We start from the raw sequence: 17,508 nt of genomic DNA, 5'->3' as shown, positions 1-17,508 counted from the left end.
GTTACCCAGACATGTTTATTGGCGGTGGCCTAGGTCTCCAGCCACCAATCGCTAATTAAACAAGATTCTGTGACGCTGGAGAGAAATGATCAGAGAGTGGCCAGGAAGGTGCCACTATTTTATCTGTTTGCGATGAAACTGGCGCCAACTATTATTGGGACAAAGCATTCTACTTAATCAACCAAACTTGTATTCTGTCATCACGGCCCCCTTTAATGCCACGGGACCATTCATTCAGTAGCATTCAAGGCTGGTTTTATGTACATTAAGCGCTCGTAAATGTGACCCTGTTCGAACCACTGAGATACGGCCAAATTACGCAACCGATCAAGTAAACAAAGTTGGAATGCATAGCTGTATACCCGGATGGTGTTAGCAGTTAATAACTTCGGAGAATGGACGCAACAGTGAGCAATCGCATGCGATTCACGGATGTTGTTACTGGAGTGACGACACCTTTGCGAGTCTTTGGTATCTCACCTTATCTTATTTACCCAAATAGGTACATATTCAATTGCACAAAAGATTCAGTAACGAGCTTCAATTGACTCGTGTTTTCGTCGTGTCTCTGTCACGTTTGCAGGCGACATGACGGAAGTCCACTGCCCCGTGTTCCACATGAAGTGTCTACCGTACGTCACGGCGGCCGAACGCGAAGCCATCAAGCGTGACCGAGACGCTGTGAAGAAGGCGCAGTGAACGGTCACCGCTTTGCCTCCTCTGCCGCCACTTCTCTGCACTTTACCTACGTCGACGCCACACTAGAACCTTTTGCTGCAGTTCAAGCCAGTCGCCAAGCAATGCACAACGGCTCTGAAGAACTGTGTCCCCGTCTGAGTTTTGTGAAGCCCTTCGTTTGAAGTGACAGCAGTGGACAGACTGCAAGGCTCAAACGACAGCTGTGAAAGTGATGCTAACCTTATAACGCAGAACTGCTCTCGGTTTGTGAGGTACACGCATGTATTGGTGCAGTTTGCACGAAGCAGAGGGTGGAAGACTGAAGAAAACGTTTTATTGTCGTCTACTTTTTGTTCTGGTGAGGCGATTCAGACAAGGACGCTTTCGCATCATCTGCGTTCTGCTTAGCCAGCCGAAAAATTGTAGTGTGCGAGATCGTGCGCTAATTTGGACATAGATGAGGTTGTTTCTTTGCTTGAAGTTATGGTTTTTGGCGAGTGAGACGTTTGGTGGAAAACGACAGTGGGCGCAAACTTCAGGCAGGGTTAGATTCAGCGAAGTTGAGTCTGTCTTGATGAAATCTTTTGCTGGTGTTGGTCTGACTTCACTACTAGCTCTGCGAATGGCACATGAAGACGTAACCCAAGTGGCTTGCGATAGACGGTAAGCCTACGATAGGGCATACGTTACAACAGCATCGATTTTGGTTCCATAAGGTTCGAGTAGAGTTTTCTTACTTTTAATTTCTTTGGTTCTTTTTTCGAACGATCTTCCAAAAAAAAGTCGAATCCAGGAAGCAAGTTGTCCTGTCAGCTGCTGTAAGAGAGATACTCTCGTGTGAAAGCATGTTTGAAATTTATGCACACCATGTAAAAGTAGGCTAAAGGATGTGCAATATTCTGAACTATGAACCTGAGTTCTAGTCGCAGTATTTGATTATTTATTGGTTGTTTGATGGTAGAAGGTAACGACATCAGTGCGCGTGTCTAGAAGGGCTTGCTAGACAGGTGACCAAGACAGTTGCTTTTGAAAAAAACAAAATGGTAGCTGCAATTAAGGTTTGGGGTCTTGTAAAGTGTAATGTAGTTTGAAGGCAAGACATTATTCCCGCCAAAAATGCGCGGTTAAAGGTAACGACACTTAAGTTAAACCCTTCCTCTTTTGCTTGCATTTTCGGTGCTGTTGTGCTGAAGTTAAGCAAGATGAAAGCAAGGAAGTTTGAGTTTGAGCGTCGCTAAATCGTGAATTGCTGAAGCCAGGCACTAAAGTTTGCAGTAGTCAGAATTGATAGAGTGCAACACAACAAATGCGCCCCAAGCTTTTTATGATAAATGTCCAGCCAACGTGTTTCAGTGAGGTCACAAAGTATTTCAACAGTGCTTTGTTAATGCGAACCAAGTTTTTGTAAAAACCACAATAGCCACCAAGTTTTGCCGTTTTAAGTTTTTTTCGCTTCAATAACACTTGCATTTCAAACAATCTTAGAGGCGCACTTATTTTGGTGTACAACTTCAACGTATCTTGACTGGAGCTGCTTTGACTCAAGCATTGTTGAATTTGTAACAATACATTTATGTTTCCGTAGCAGGCAAGGTTTTTGCAACGAAGTCGTACAACACATTGCCTCGAGAATTGCAGTCCAAGTTGGTTTTCTTGTAATTGTGTTGTGTGTAGGCAGAAGAATGGCGTTAGAAATTACATTTATGGTTTTGAAGGTTTTCTTGTTAAGCCGTAGAAGCTTGCAGAGTGAAATGTTTGATAATGTATACTTACACACTTGTACCTGTCTCGGCACTTACACTGCTCGACAATGTAACATGCATCGACAGTGTTCACAAAAATCCAGTCGTTCTCCACAAAGCAGCTGAATTCTGTACACACCAGAACATTTCTGAGGGTTTGGAGAAATCTTACGGAGGTTTTGGTCGATAGAACATTTTGCATCTCTGTACGTTGTATTTTTCATAGAAAGAGCAGCGACGCTTTCAGACTTGGTCTGCCGAAAAACTTGCACCGCAGCTTGTTTTTGGTGCTTTGAAAAAACATGCGCCAAGTTTTTATTGAGAACGAAGTCAAAAGAGTGAAGCAAGAACTTTGCACAGCAATGCACAGCATTGAAGTTATTATGTCTGATAGATGTGCTTGCCGTAATCTGATGTGTGCTCTTGAATTGTCGTACGAACGATGCGAGAAAAAAAGCTGGCTTGGTGTTTTGTATCGAGTCGTGTGGAACGACCGAAAAGCTGTGATGTAAAAAGGAGAACTTTTATCGCCAGCTTTTGTTTGCAGTGAGCTGCGCTTGTATCTTGCAAGTGAATTAAAAAGCGTGGCCTTGTAATAAAGGCCGTATTTCTTTTGTTACTTGATCGGTTGCTGTGACGCGGCTGAATTTTTACGGCGAGTTTTCTTGGGAGTTGAAATGGCGGAAAGAAGAGCTACGTGTATGAAAATGTACATAAGGTGGCAGGAAACGAGTGAATGCTTTTTGCTTGATAAAACATTTCAAGAAACACTGCAGAGCCTTGTGTGTTTATTCAAAGCTGTATGCAGTTTATAAAATGACGAGGCAAGATACCGTTGCACCCAAACATGTGCGGCTTGTCGAATAACTTCTATCACGACAATTAGCGCGCTAAAATATAGCAGCAAGCACCAAAGTTGCATTTGCGTATGACGTCTCGAACTTTATTCGCTAGGGAACTTGATGAGACCCGCTGCGGTGGCTCAGTAGCTAAGGCGCATTGCTGCTGAGCACAAGGACGCGGGTTCGATTCCCGGCCGCAGCGGCCACTTTTCTGATGGAGGCGAAAAGCAAAAATGCCGGTGTGTGCGAGATTTCGGCGCATGTTAGATATCCCCAGGTGGTCAAAATTAATCCGGAGCCCTCCACTACAGCGCGCCTCATCGCCTGCGCTGCGTCGGCGCATTAAACCCTACAATCAATCAATCAGGGAACGTGATGATTCTTGTCAAGCCTAATTTGAGTCATTCCTGAACTGTGAGCAGAGTACGGGTTGCTCCAACAGTATTATGAACATTTCATACTCCAAAATAAAATTAAGGCAGTTTTTGTTTATGTGGTACCCTTAGAAGGCATTGGCTTGAGCGATGAATTGTGAACTGGTAGTAGCTTCCGATGGTGGGAAGGCGAAACATGAAAGCGGTGCACACAAGTTGTTTTTGAGCCGATATAGCTGAGTAGTAAAACAATGTCGTACCGTTCTGCTGCTTCATGGCTTTTGAAAACAATTTAAACAATTTTCTTAGGGTAGGCAAGCATGAAAATTTTTGTCAGTGTGAAAAATGAATTAGCCTGAAATGTTACTTGTGGTTCTGTCCACGAGTTGATTACCAACTGGCAATAATAGGCAGGTGGCTAATATTCCTAACAGTAACATTTTTAAGTGTTCACTGAGCAACAATCCAATAAAAAACACAGTAACTGCATTCCAAACAATGTAGCACCCCTCATTTTATAAACTGCTTGCTGCCACTTAATTAGTTAAAAATAAGCCTTGGGCAAGTACAGTAGTATGAAGCTGTACTAGGGCGGCATTAATGTAGCATCTGGTACACCCTAGAACACCCAATTAAATTACATATACAGCACTCAAGTCTCTGCAATGCCTGTAGGCACATTGGTTCCAGTAATAAGTGTTTACATGCCAAACCTGTAACCACAAGGCCTGGATGGCCTCCATCAGAACAGTTGACCTGATAGGCAACATTAAATGCCAACAGAACTTTATTTCTTTACCACACTTTTCCGCTTAGTGTAGCTACCCCCGTAAGTATATCCCTCTCTCTTAAATGACCCACACATTACCAGTTGTATCTCAAGAGCACAAAAATTTGAATAAGTCGGCCAGCATAAAAACTCGTCTGCGCTGACCATGCCAAATGCATGTAGTGAAAAAGGCTTGGTTTTGTAAGAATTTATTACCAGGTTGGCTTTCGGTGCTTATGCAGGAGCTCGCGTCACTGGTGTAAGCAAAGTTCTTGTCGGTGATGGACAAGTCTGGAAAATCGGACACGAAATTTTTCAGAATAAAACCTCTACGGACAAGACTACATTCGCACTGACAAATTGATCCAATGCCACTTGTTTCGCCGGTTAAAACGTCAAGAAACAGAAGCACATTTCGAAGTGAAGTACGGTAGACTCCCGTTAAGACGATTCGAAGGGACCGTGAAAATTTGTCCGTGTTATCAGAAATTCGTTTTTTTTTTTCATTGTGGGCGTTACGAGAGAGCAAAAGTGTTGTTCGTCTTAACCGGAGTCTACAGTTTACAAGATGAAACGTGCCACCGGAACACTCCGATATGGGAATCTATCACGAGGCAACAAACTCTCGGCAACCATCTACGCAACAGCGACTAATTTCGACAAGTTTATTTCAGAAAATTCGCTTTGTACACATTACGATAACTCTGCCGCCGCAGGCCTCTCAGTTCTCATACTCGATGGCGTGGATGGATTTTCTGCATTTAAGAGGCCCAATGTCTTACAATAAAGCGCCTCATTTTAAAGTCCATGAGAAACACTTCAACGACGTAACAAATTGAGTCAGTGCTTTCACTGCGCGTATCAGTTCGCAACGCAGGCTCCCGTCCACACGCTGAATTCCACTTAAACACTTCCTACCAGCGGCTTAGCAGTAAGGCATCGCAGAAGGTGTTTGAGAGGTACAGAAAGCCTCTCTGCGACAGAGGGGGAAAAAAAAACCTTTGGGATTGTTTGTGTGTGTCGTGACAATGGGCACTTGGGAAATGTTCACAGAAAGCCCGCATCCTTTAATGCTACCTCTCGTGGCGAATGACCATCCCAGGCAAAATCATGATTGTGGTAGTCTCTGCCGTGACAACCCGCGGCCTGTCCTCGACGCGGGCGCTAACGGCCGCAACAGCGGTCTCCTCCTCTTCTTCTACTTCTTCCACCTGCTTCACGGAGTCGACGTGGTAGTAGTAGTACGGTTCCTTGTTCCGTCGTCGCCTTTTGCGCTCGGGCTGCGGCAAGTGTGTCCCAGGTTCGGGAAAGATTGACGGCACGGCGGTCGGCTTGAGAACGCGCCGCTTCATGCCCACCTTAAAGTCGGTCGTCTTGAAGTGCAGCGAACACACGACCGACCGCGCGTTGCTCAATAGTCGCACGCGCTCCTCGAGGTCGTCTCCGGCGATGGCATCGACCCAGGCGTCGCGAGCTCGGTCGTCCGACGGCACTTCGTGGAACGAGATGAAACTGCCCGACTTGCGCTCCGTCGACGCGCACGACGGCACACAACATCCCTTGGGCATGTCTCTGGGAAAGTGCGGAGTTTGCAGAGACGCGACGTGCGAGGCGTTGGTGAGGTCAAAGGCGAGCAGTAGCGGCAGTCAACACGGCGAGGAACCGAACGAGTAGAACAGCCGCCATGTCAGATGCCCGCCATTTTTTTTCTGGGACTTCAGAAAGTACTTCATAAACGCGACAAGAGAGGTCGTCACATGAAGCATTACGGTCGGCACATCCGTTGCGTTATTAGTTACTTAAGACGCCAGCCTTGCATAAAATAAAAATTGGAAGTTGTGGTTACTTATTTCTGAATTTGTTGCAATAACAAAAGTAAAAAGAATAGCGAGGATAATTGAAAGCGCCCGGCTTTATATACAACCATAAAAACAGCAGTCGCTATCTGTCAGGATGGCCGAGCGGTCCAAGGCGCTGCGTTCAGGTCGCAGTCCGGTCTTCCGGGCGTGGGTTCGAATCCCACTTCTGACATCACATTTTTTTTCTTTTTCGTTTTTTTTGTCTTAGCGTTAAATGGAGCTACCAAATAAGCCATCAGACACCAACAGGGTCCGCGGTTCCGTGGAATATTTTGTCGGCTGTACCCATTACCCTTTATCGTGTGCATAAGCGCGTAAAAAAAGTAAAGAAAGGTTCACAAGATGGCCGACACGGCTACCCACCCAGACAAGTCACTAGTGCTTTTCGTGCGTCCTGCTAGCAAACCCTAATGTACTGTGCGGAAACCGCGCAACGCCCAACGCACTTATCACTGCGCGCAGGCTGCGGTCAGCTTCCTGGATTCAGAATGACAATCTGACGTTATCGATGAGAGCGCGCTCTATTTTTCCGGCTGCGCCGGCCCCAACGCGCGACGGCGGCAACGGCGAAGCGCACAAAGAAGTCACGTGATCATGACGTGGCGATCGATACGTGCGGCCGCGGTTGCCCAGGTAACGGCGGAGCGGCCTCGGACGAGAGGCTAGGCACGTCCCAGACGTCGAGCCTTGCGCGAGGCTACATCCGGGCACTTCGTCGTCTGCTACGTTCAAAATGGCCGTTTGCCACGTGAAATTAACGTTTTTGCCTCGAACAGAGATTTTTAAGGCATAAAAATTACATGTCGTAGGTTTTTCACGCGTAATCTTGCCATATTAGTCGTTCCAGGTAACAAAAACACGCCACGTGACATTTTTGATGCAAGGAAACATACAAAAAACAACAATGCCGGCTTCGTGGACGAAGGCGGAACGCCATATTGTAATGGCTGCCGGCGTGGCTGGTCAAGGCGGCGCAGTTGTAAAGTCGGCGCGCAAGGAAGCGTCAAATCGGTCGCGAAACAAACTTAATTTAATTCGGAAACGCCCCTAGCGACATCGCAGACTAACCCGCTCGCAGGAGGAGCCGCTGGATAAACGGCCATTGGTTCAGCGCAGCCGCGGTGAAGTTTATTGCACGTTTCTCTTTGAATATTTATTTGTAGATAACAAGTTCACAATCAATGTCTGCAGACGATTCGTTTGGCGGAGCTAATAAATAGGCCCCAGATTTAAGTTTTAGGCCTTCACTAACTAGTTCGCTGAGATATGGAAGGAAAAAAAATGCATGCTTGGCCGCGACGTCCTTGAAAGTGATTGATTGATTGATTGTAGGGTTTAACGCGCCGACGCAACGCAGGCGATGAGGCGCGCCGTAGTGGAGGGCTCCGGATTAATTTTGACCACCTCGGGATCTTTAACGTGCGCCGAAATCTCGCACACACGGGCGTTTTTGCTTTTCGCCTCCATCAGAAAAGCGGCCGCCGCGGCCGGGAATCGAACCCGCGACCTCGTGCTCAGCGTCCTTGAAAGTGAGTTATATGTTATCGTGCGGGAACAAAAAAGTAGCCGAATGCTCAGCGGAGCACGTTAAATGGAGTCCTCTTCGATTATTCTTACTGAAAAAATTTCATATTTCGCATTTTTTTTATTTTTTAAGCTCAGAAGGTTGCATCTGCAAACCAACTGCGAACATGCTTATGACGGATGTACAGACTAACCTAATAAATGTTCATGAGTGCTTTTGTGTGGATAAGTGTGTAGAGGCGATTGTTTCGGAAATCTTTCAGAGCAAGGAAGTATCGTGGACAATTTATAAAAATAAGGGCTGCAGGTTGTAGTGAATATACCTTATACAAATGGCAGCACGTTTACTATCTATGTAGTTCCTTAGCAAGCTCACATGATTTCCTGATGTGCTTCGATGTTAAAAGCCTGCTCAGTACGGTTATGCACTATAAACTTGCACGCAGCATCAAAGTAATCGCAAAGTTTAAATTCAAGCTTTAGTGCATGCCAGATGCATTTGCATGCACTCAATATACGCTAAGTAGTTCCAATAACAAAAGAAGTCACTTCGTGAGCAAAGGCAGAGTGAAGCACCATACCACTATATAATTTTCAATGACGCTGCGTGAAGTCACTCTTTCTATATAACTCGATTTTATTATGTGAGCGCATCGGTAAAAAATTACGCCGCGATTGCCGCACTTTGCCAATTCATGTGCCCTTTTATTTCAGGCTTCCACTGCAGAAGTGGAAGAACGATGGACGAAAGCTCTGTCTGCGAAAGGAAATTTTGCTTCTGGCAAACACCAGAATTTTTTTTATTTCTTGACACTGAGCGAGTGTAACTGTATCTTGCTGCTTAACTTGGAACTTTTGAGGTCACTTTAATTTATCGCACCAGTTTAACCCGTGTGAAAATAACATTTTTTTCTAGCTGGATTATTGAAGCAGAAATTAGGAAAACTTTTTTGCTAGAAATTAAGTTTCTAGCTCATTTCTAGCTGGATTCAGATTTTGTTCCGGCTGGCAGCTATTACTTCCAGCTAATATCATTACAGCTATTAGTCCATCTGGAAGAAAAAAAAAACCCTGCAAGTTGGAAATAATCGTCTCTAGCTAGACTGAGAATTCTTCTAGTTAGAAGCTCTCGATTCCAGCTAGAATTTATAAATCTAGTCAGAAAGGAAGCTGGAATTATGATTTCTTGCCAGAAATGCTCTTTCCACATTCACGGGAGTTGCGCTTATTCGAATTGTGGCTTTTGCTTCAAGCTGAGATAATTACCCTACTTTAACGCGGGCTTATGAAAGAAAGGGATGCTGAAACACGTGACAGGGCAGCTTTGACCACTTTTACGACACTTGCAGAGAAAAGAGAAACGTATTTGCATCGTGGGGCACTGTTGCTAACCTTGCAAAGCCAGATGTTGGTAATAAAGTAACAAGTACAAGCCAAGCATAATAATAAGCACAGCGAAGCGTAAGCCAAATAAAGTAACAATAAGCATTGTGTCCGTGTTTTCTTCTCGACGGTCCTTCGTATGACACGTTCAAGCAGAAATTTCCTGGGTAATAAAATCACTACGGTAAGTGTTCGTTAGTGAAGGTGGTTGTATTTTTGCTTGGCGTGGCGCGAGTGTCCCTTGGAGGTCGCTTTAATTAATGCGGCCCTTAATTGTGATTGCGATTGCGAGATAAAACCAAGTGTTCATTGCAAGCATTGTCCATCGGCGTTCATCGTGGTACACATCCGTAGTTAACCCTAGATGCTGTAAAAATAGCACAGATTCAAATTTTTCCCGCACAAATGCTGAGAATGATTAATAGTGTACCTTGCACCTGGGATTTTTCATACAGAGCTATCCACCATTAGGCCAAGCGCGCGTGAAGTTAAGCTTTTTGTTGTGGAAGGGATGGGGGGGAGCATGTCGTTAGGTGCCCGTAATGGCGCTGCGGGTACGCTGATAGCGAGCGATAAAGATGGCTGTAGTGCTACCAAGTGTGGCTGCGGTGTGCCTAAGGAAATTCGAGCACACAATCCTGCCATGAAATACCGCACACAGCCTCACTATGATCGGATTGGTGCTCCCGACATGTGCGTTACTTCATTGATATTCGATTCACCTGCACTGTGTCCACTATCCACGCCTCAGCTGCACTGCTTTGCTCTGCTTGCCCACTCGATTCACAGTATTTCCAAGATAAGACAGAGCTGCCCACTACTTCGCGCACTTTCACCCTCCACACTCACTTCACCTACACCCTGCTTCAGGTACCGTATGCCAGCTTCTATATCAATGAGGCGTAACCGGGAGATGGTATTTCAACCGGCACTGTACCTGATCCAGTCCGCAGTAGTTCTGCCAGGCGCGTCCAAGACGTGGCGAACGCGAACCCGACACTTTTATTTGGCTCTGCGGGCTTTATCTCGTGAAAGAGCGCGAAACAGGCGTAGGGCAATATGGTCCCGGACAATATCTTGATATATAAGATTATGTAAAAAAGAATAAGTTTATTTAAAATATAAAAGGAACAAATTCAAGGAAACGTGCCATGAGTTGCCAACTAATGTGGGCGAACTAATTAACCGCGATAGTTTGCACCAAAATGCCTTGCACGCTTCAAGCTGACCTGGGACCATTTTGTCCGGATACCGCTGAAGCAAGCGAACAGCCGTTCCCTGTGCACGCGCAATTGGTGCAGCGGGCACTGAACAGCTGCCGAATCCGCCGTACATATGTAGAGTGTCGCGGGTTTTCGACGTCCCAACATTCGCACATGCGTATACGCAGCTGGCGCCGTATGGACAGGCTTGTACGAGGGGAGATATGAATAGAGGAAGGGTGGTGATTCGCCGATTTGACCTTGAAAAAATGACGGAACACAGGAGTGCTACCCAGGAATAAAAAATGCGTGAGCATTACTCATCGCACAGGAATGATTTTCCTTTGCGATGAACCGAGTTGAGGAGGTGGTCCGATAACAAGAAGGCACTGTTGCGGTCTCAGTCTGCACGAGCACAAAATTCCGCCAATACCTTCAGGTTTAAATCGAAGATGATAAGGGAGAGTACTCTAGCCTGCGGTACGCCGGTTATGCTTGAGCGGGTTGCATATGGCGTGATGTTTTTTTGTTTTTTTTTCCAGGTGTTTTTCAGCACGGCATGTTCTGTCGTCCATTATATGCATGCATTGGCCGCGGAACGTGTACTGCGTACAAACATACTAATGTTGCCGCGAATTAACGGGTAACGGTGTCGCGAATTCAATCGTAGCTGTAAAAATATTAACGGGCGATGTCAAAATCCAACGTCCAAAATAAAAGTAACATCATTTCCGGTGTTCGGACAAACATCGGTCGTGATAAGAATTGCAGAGGCATATGACCTCCGGGTTAAAGATATGTTGCACGTGTCACCGGCCCAAGACGCCGACACATTGTCCTGCTGTAAAATGCCACGAAAAAGAGTATGTATAATGGCTGACATGGCTGATGCGGAAGAAGCGCAGTGAACCCGGTTTCTGCAGCGTTTAACGTCCCGTAAACTGCAGGATTCGCTGCGAAGGCGCAGCGAAGTCAATGGGCTAGCAAGCCGACGCCATTTCTTACCGCTGCTATACGCTGCTGTCGCTCCTATGCAGTTCGTTTCACACCAAGCTCCGCAAGTTCGTTAAGGTAAGTCAATGCCAAACGAGTGTCGCCGATAGTAAGGCGGCCGTAGTAACTTCAAAATTGACGTGGACGTGCACTGTGAAGATGCAAAATCCTTCGAAGCACTCGCATCCACAGGCCTGTCATTGAAGTAAAAGTTCAAGAAGCAAGGTTGAGATGGTTTGGTCACGGAATCAGCGGCGATGACAACTCAGTACTTGAGGTACTGAAACTGTTAGCGGACCGGAAAACGCCGGTAACTTGCCAGCCGAAAAATAATAGTCGAACCCATGCATGCTTAGAATCTTCTTTTCAGAACCTGGCATCAAGCATTAATTCGGCTACGGTTCAATGCAAGAAGGTGCAAGTTTTATGCAGCATTACAATGACAAGCAAATGGTAGGCACAGAAGGTCGTCACCAGGAAACGGAAAGGCAAAATCCGTTGCTGCTTGATTGTCAAAAAATGGCACAACCTTGCTAGACGTACCTGGAGGATCCTCTGTTACGCACGTAGGGCCGCGCACGTGACTGGCTAGGGGCGAAATTTTGAGTTGGTCTTTGGTCATGATAAGAAAAGCGCAAAGGACGAGACAATTCCAGAAGACACCACACTGCGCTGTATGGTGTCTCTCTGTTCATCCCGTACTTTTTCGTGCAGTTTAGCCCACCATGTCGGTTCAGAAACGTCCATTTCCCACCCATTTCAATCGTGACGCAGTTGCACCAGCGAGGCCTCTGACCTATGGCATGCTCAGGAACCGACGCCCTCCAAATTGCTTGTTCAGCGTACAGGTCGTCTGCTTTCAGCCAATCGGGGCTCGCTTCAAATGGACACTCCGAAATGAACGGACATAAAATGAACAAAACTGAGAAATTCTGGCCCAGTACTGCACTGAGACGCAGAGATCCTGCACCACGTGGCTAGCGGCAAGGCGGCCTGCTGTTAACGGTGACGTACACCCCTTGTTGAAATTTTCTAGGCCAATCCTAGGCCTTCTCGACCACAAAGAATTCAAAGAATAAGCTTCACCTTTAAATGTGACAATTATTTTATGACAGTAAGAAACAAAGATGTTTTCTCTAGCTTTCCGGCATAAAAAGTTTTAGCCTCGCTCGGGACGTAAGCTTGTGCATTGAATTTTTCGCGGCCAGCGCACTTTCGGCTTGGCCTAGAAAATTTTGACGAAGACTGAACGTGTTTTTTTATTGCGTCGCAGTGTTCGTTTTCATGAGCCGGACAGAGTTCTCCGTGAAATCTCAACTGGCACTTCTGTTTCGTGCGAGTTGAGAGTCACGTGGCTTTTTATTTATATGTTACTCGTGCAAGCCATAATTAGGATGCCACAAGAAGGGGCAATAAAGGAAAGACTCGAGCATCACAAGTAGATGCGGAAGGTTGCAGAGTGCCATTAAATGCTGCAGCAAACGACAGCGAAACGCTCACAAGGCCGGGAGAAAGCCTAAACAACAAGAGGCTCTCTCATCTTGCAATAAAATGTTCAGCTTGAAAAATGCTTGACCGTAGCAAATTCCGCAGTGGCATTGTGCGCGTAAAATAGCCGTGTCTTAAGGCAGTAGTACAGTTGAACCGCGTAATAACGAACACTGATATAGAGATTTATCGGCTATAGCGAACTAAATACGATCTTTGGTTGGTCACGCTTTATTTCAATGGCACTTATTCTTTCATAATAAAACTGAAACTCTGAGCCGCGCGCGATATCGGATATAACGAAGAAATATTTGACCAGGAGGCTGAGAAGCTACTTGGAAAAACTGCAGTAGTATAAAGGCCCTTTTGTTCGTGGACACTGTGGAAAACTCCATCCTGCACAGTGCTGTGAGTAGCCACCAGATGAAGTTCACATCCTTCATCAAATGAATAAAGACGCATGCCTGTTTTGTCAAGTGAACCTTGTTCTGTTGCAATTTCACACACTCATGTTCCGGTTCATTTAGCTTGAAATGCAACAAGGAGAAAGACAAGATTTACCTTGTTTATACTTGTGGGTTGGAAGCCTAAAAATTCATTTTTGTATCAAGTATTCTTGCGCGAGCCAGATTGTCCATTTGTTATAGCCGATTTTTACCTCTGCTGTTATAACGAATATCGGATATAACGAACTAAATTGCTGTCCCCATACTACTTCGTTATAACGATGTTCGACTGTACGAGCAAAAACGGGAGTTGCGGTGCACTTACGACTGTGTCTACTGGTCCTGGTAGTCAAGGGGTTCACATGCTGTGGGGGAGTTATCAACTTACTACCTAGTTATGCCATAAAGTACCAGTGAAAGTCGACTAAAATTCGTGTGTGCTTTCCATGTGGGCACATTATTTAGCTTCATCACTAACGTCGGAGGATATCGCCTCTTGTATTTTGAAAAAAAAAAAAAAAAAAGGAAATCTTGCCGCCTTTCTTTGAATATTTTCTAGCTGGTATATGCCTTTTTTTATTTTCAGAGAAGTCCGCACAGTTACTGCATAATTAAGTTTTGAACTAGCAGATGCATTATATGCGAAGAGCTTTGTGATGATCAGAATGTTTTTAATCTTTTTTTTTAGGAACCAAAGCTTTGGCCTGAGGCACGGATCAGCTGAGTGAATTCATGGTTCACTCAAACGTTATCCAAAGCCCACGCTTCCTCTTTCGTGGGTTTCCATCCAATCGCCCTGTTGCCTCGGCAATACCAATCATCATCATCATTGTCATCATCATAATCCTGGCTACGCCCCCTGCGGGGCAAAGGCCTCTCCCATAAATCTCCACTTATCCCGGTCCTGTGCTAACTGCGACCGATTAATCCCCGCAGCAATACCAAAAAACAAGTACCGTTTAGAAAAATTATATTGATGCAGAGGTACGGCGTCCCGACGCCTTTCGACGAAGGAGGCGACTATGCTGTTAACCCATTTCACATTTTGTTTACACCTAAGGCGCGTTGCTATATTCTCAGTGCGTCATTGTGGAAGTTTACTCTTACAGCTCCAATAACGCTGACTTGGTACAGTACTGCTTTATACGTTTTTTTTTTTTCTTGTTATCCGGGAACGCAAGGCACCACTGAAAGGTGATATGCCCAGTGGTCTGCTATCGTGTCCTCTTTCTGCTTATGCTGTTCAAAAAAAAAAAAAATGTTGAACTTAGTTTTTTATCTGTGAGCGCCCTTTTCATGTATAGTGATGAAAATCATTCAGCGGTAAAATTGGTACTAGAGCCACTAAGCCTTTGTTTAGTGATCCTAATTAGTGCTAAACAACGCGTTCGCAGGCCCTGTCGAGTCATGTCGGTGATGGTCAAGAACCAACTTTTTTTTTTGCATTGCACTGGAGCGCACGAACACATTTTCAACCAACGTGTTACATCTAGAACGGCAGCACACACCAACGTGATGCTAATTTTACGCAAGTTTTCTCATTGATAGTCCTTTGTCATATTTGTAAGTCTGTAAAATCAAAAAAAGAAAAGCAGTGGAAGATGCGAGACGAAAGTCACTTCGACGGGACTTTTCTTTATTTTTTTTTTCGTACGTTGTCTTCATGACCATTTCTTTCCAGGGCCACTCTTTCCGCCTTTCGGGTACCAACTTCTTCTGCCTCCCGTTTGAGCCTTTTGGCTTGCGGTAACTAACGTATGTCGCGCGGGTTCCGCCCATACATAAACCCCTCATGAGAAAAAGCAGTGTGTGACAAAGGACCTCGCACTACCGTGAAGAGCTTGCAGACAGTGTCGCGTATAATGATGGCCTAAGCGGATACTACGTATCCCACGTGGCTGACAGCTCCTCGGGCGTCCTCTGCACAACAATGCACATAGCAGAAATAACAATGGTGACTGCTCAGGGCAGCTCGCACCTCGTTAGGCTGTTTGACAAGCGTCTGCTGCACAGGTGCCTCTTCAAAGAAAATCAGCTGAATGAGGAATCCGTAGCGTGTGTTGTTTCATGCCAAGTCGACGGCCAAAAAAAGAAAAAAAAAAGGTGTGTCAGAAGTGGGATTCGAACCCACGCCTGGAAGACCAGACTGCGACCTGAACGCAGCGCCTTGGACCGCTCGGCCATCCTGACATGTCTTCCCAGCCGAAAAATTTTTGAAGTGTTCCCTTCGTTCATTTTCACAGTGGTAACACAAACGCGTGTGCAGAGCATGGAGGAAAGAAAAATTTCTTCCTCCATGGTGCAGAGACCTTCCGTCCAATGATGAAACTGATGAAACATCCAAATAACCCAGCCTCGCGACACAGTTGAGTTTTCTGGAACAAGCTCAGCGTCGCGTGACGTTTAAACTTGTCACACAAGTTTAAACAAATATCGTGCGCGTGTGCTTACACCACGTCCGAACTAACCTGTAGAAATCCCCGCCTGCCCCGTGTGGGCAGAGTTTTTGTTCCAAAAAGACAGCTCTTCCCCGCACTCCATTTTTGCTCCAGCTAATCGTGTGCATTTTTAGTTTTATTCTGCGCTGTATAAAGTCAAAAGCGGTCGCAACTACACGTGAAGTGCCCAAAGAAAAAAAAAAACTGTCGTTACAGATGCATCAAAATGAAGTTTTACTTACTTTGGTACACCAACCACGGTGTACCCAAAAGCCTCAACACAACGGCACATTCACTCCAACGCAGAGATATGCAGGCAGCCGGTTCCATATGTGCGCCGAATATACTCATAACGAATTTATTGGTAAGGTAGATAGGTGGCGAAAGCGAAAAAGTTAACGGTAAAGAGAAGCAACAGCACTGATATGGAGGGAAATCGCGAAGTAGTAAAAAAAAGGAAACGCCGTGGCATGGAAGCGCCACGTTTAAAAAAAAAAAAAAGAAACCTGCCAAGACTTCATATACGCCCAAATTGACAGCCGGGAACGTCTAGCAGAGTGGCGCAGTGGAAGCGTGCTGGGCCCATAACCCAGAGGTCCGTGGATCGAAACCACGCTCTGCTACATTTTTTTTTCTTTTTGTTATTGCAAGTTTGCCACGTCATCTAAATTCTGTGTTTCTTCGTAGTGTTGTCAATGTTGGTTGAACCAGGGTTCAAATCAATCATCGGCTTACTTTTACTATCAATATTGAAAACGGGTCGATGTTTCCTTGATTACTCGGCCGCCCCTCTGGGCACGGTAATCTTTCTTGTATTTTCAAACCAAGTAGTTTGTCAATTCGGCAGTATTAGGCAATCCTCTCATGCGTTTACTCTAAAAAAAATCGAATATGTTCTACCCTAGGTTTGTGTACCCAGCGCGCGTTTTCTAACCCAACCTAATTATTTATTGGTTTAATTGCCCTCAGAAAACGTTTGAACGGCACCGATTTTGATTCGAATAGATGTAACAAAGAGTATAATGCTGTGCTCTGTATCCACAGGGTTGTTCGTTTTTGGGTAAAACCCGATTCTGCCGATTTTTACACCTTGAACTTGTGTCAGGAGAATCGGGTTATACCACTATTCCTCCCCGAATAGACCTTTTTAAAGTAGCGATCTGCACAATCGTGCGCTGATCGTCCGCTGTTCTCAACCAGTACTTGCTGCAAGCAAGCCCCACAAACACAGCTTTCGAACCAACTGAGTATTGGCATGACTCACCACTCGCTACCCCAGGCTGCAAATGCTGCACTGACATTGTTGTGCATATATATATATATATATATATATATATATATATATATATATATATATATATATATATATATATATATATATATATATATATATATATATATATATATATATATATATATGGTTAGTAGAGACAGAGACAAACGAAAAAGACGTAGAAAATAGAAATAAGTTTACTGACGTTTCAGGGAGAGGAGAGTAAGGGAGTCCTCTCCCTGAAACGTCAGTAAACTTATTTCTATTTTCTACGTCTTTTTCGTTTGTCTCTGTCTCTACTAACCTTATTTTTTTCGCGCTCTGTGTGAGTTTTTATCTTTCCAGACTATATATATATATATATATATATATATATATATATATATATATATATATATATATAGTCCGGAATATAGAAAGGGAATAAAAGGGAATTTTTATTTTTAATGTCCTTCTCGTGTGTCTCTGTCTCAACTAACCTTATATATATATATATA

General features: G+C 44.9%; 1 protein-coding gene, 2 long non-coding RNA genes and 3 other non-coding genes across 7 annotated transcripts in view; 4 read left to right on the top strand and 2 right to left on the bottom strand.

Annotated features, from left to right (window-relative positions):
- The window catches only part of LOC144143479 (F-box only protein 3-like), a 31,883-nt gene extending 28,693 nt beyond the window's left edge, over positions 1 to 3,190 (top strand). For both annotated transcript variants that reach the window (XM_077675229.1, XM_077675230.1), the window contains one exon: positions 584 to 3,190. In XM_077675229.1, coding sequence (XP_077531355.1) covers positions 584 to 699 — 116 coding nt within the window. In that variant the 3' untranslated portion in view covers positions 700 to 3,190. The remainder of the gene's footprint in view (positions 1 to 583) is intronic.
- Positions 3,191 to 4,602: 1,412 nt separating this feature from the next.
- On the bottom strand, positions 4,603 to 16,151 carry LOC144143482 (uncharacterized). Its single transcript, XR_013317090.1, has 2 exons — positions 15,981 to 16,151; positions 4,603 to 4,696 (listed from the first exon to the last, which is right to left on the bottom strand). It is a non-coding gene; the product is annotated as an uncharacterized LOC144143482 (long non-coding RNA).
- Positions 6,353 to 6,436, top strand: Trnal-cag (transfer RNA leucine (anticodon CAG)). Its single transcript has one exon. It is a non-coding gene; the product is annotated as a tRNA-Leu (tRNA).
- On the top strand, positions 6,553 to 9,279 carry LOC144143481 (uncharacterized). The gene is made up of 2 exons (XR_013317089.1): positions 6,553 to 7,385; positions 8,503 to 9,279. It is a non-coding gene; the product is annotated as an uncharacterized LOC144143481 (long non-coding RNA).
- Positions 15,407 to 15,490, bottom strand: Trnal-cag (transfer RNA leucine (anticodon CAG)). The gene has a single exon. It is a non-coding gene; the product is annotated as a tRNA-Leu (tRNA).
- A 138-nt stretch (positions 16,152 to 16,289) lies between the features above and the next one.
- Positions 16,290 to 16,361, top strand: Trnam-cau (transfer RNA methionine (anticodon CAU)). Its single transcript has one exon. It is a non-coding gene; the product is annotated as a tRNA-Met (tRNA).
- The last annotated feature ends 1,147 nt before the right edge of the window (positions 16,362 to 17,508 follow it).

Source organism: Haemaphysalis longicornis, unplaced genomic scaffold (assembly GCF_048455015.1).
Source record: "Haemaphysalis longicornis isolate Haplotype H1 unplaced genomic scaffold, Haemaphysalis longicornis Haplotype H1 scaffold_6, whole genome shotgun sequence".
Taxonomy (NCBI): Eukaryota; Metazoa; Arthropoda; class Arachnida; order Ixodida; family Ixodidae; genus Haemaphysalis; species Haemaphysalis longicornis.
This window is presented reverse-complemented; position numbering and strand designations above follow the sequence as displayed.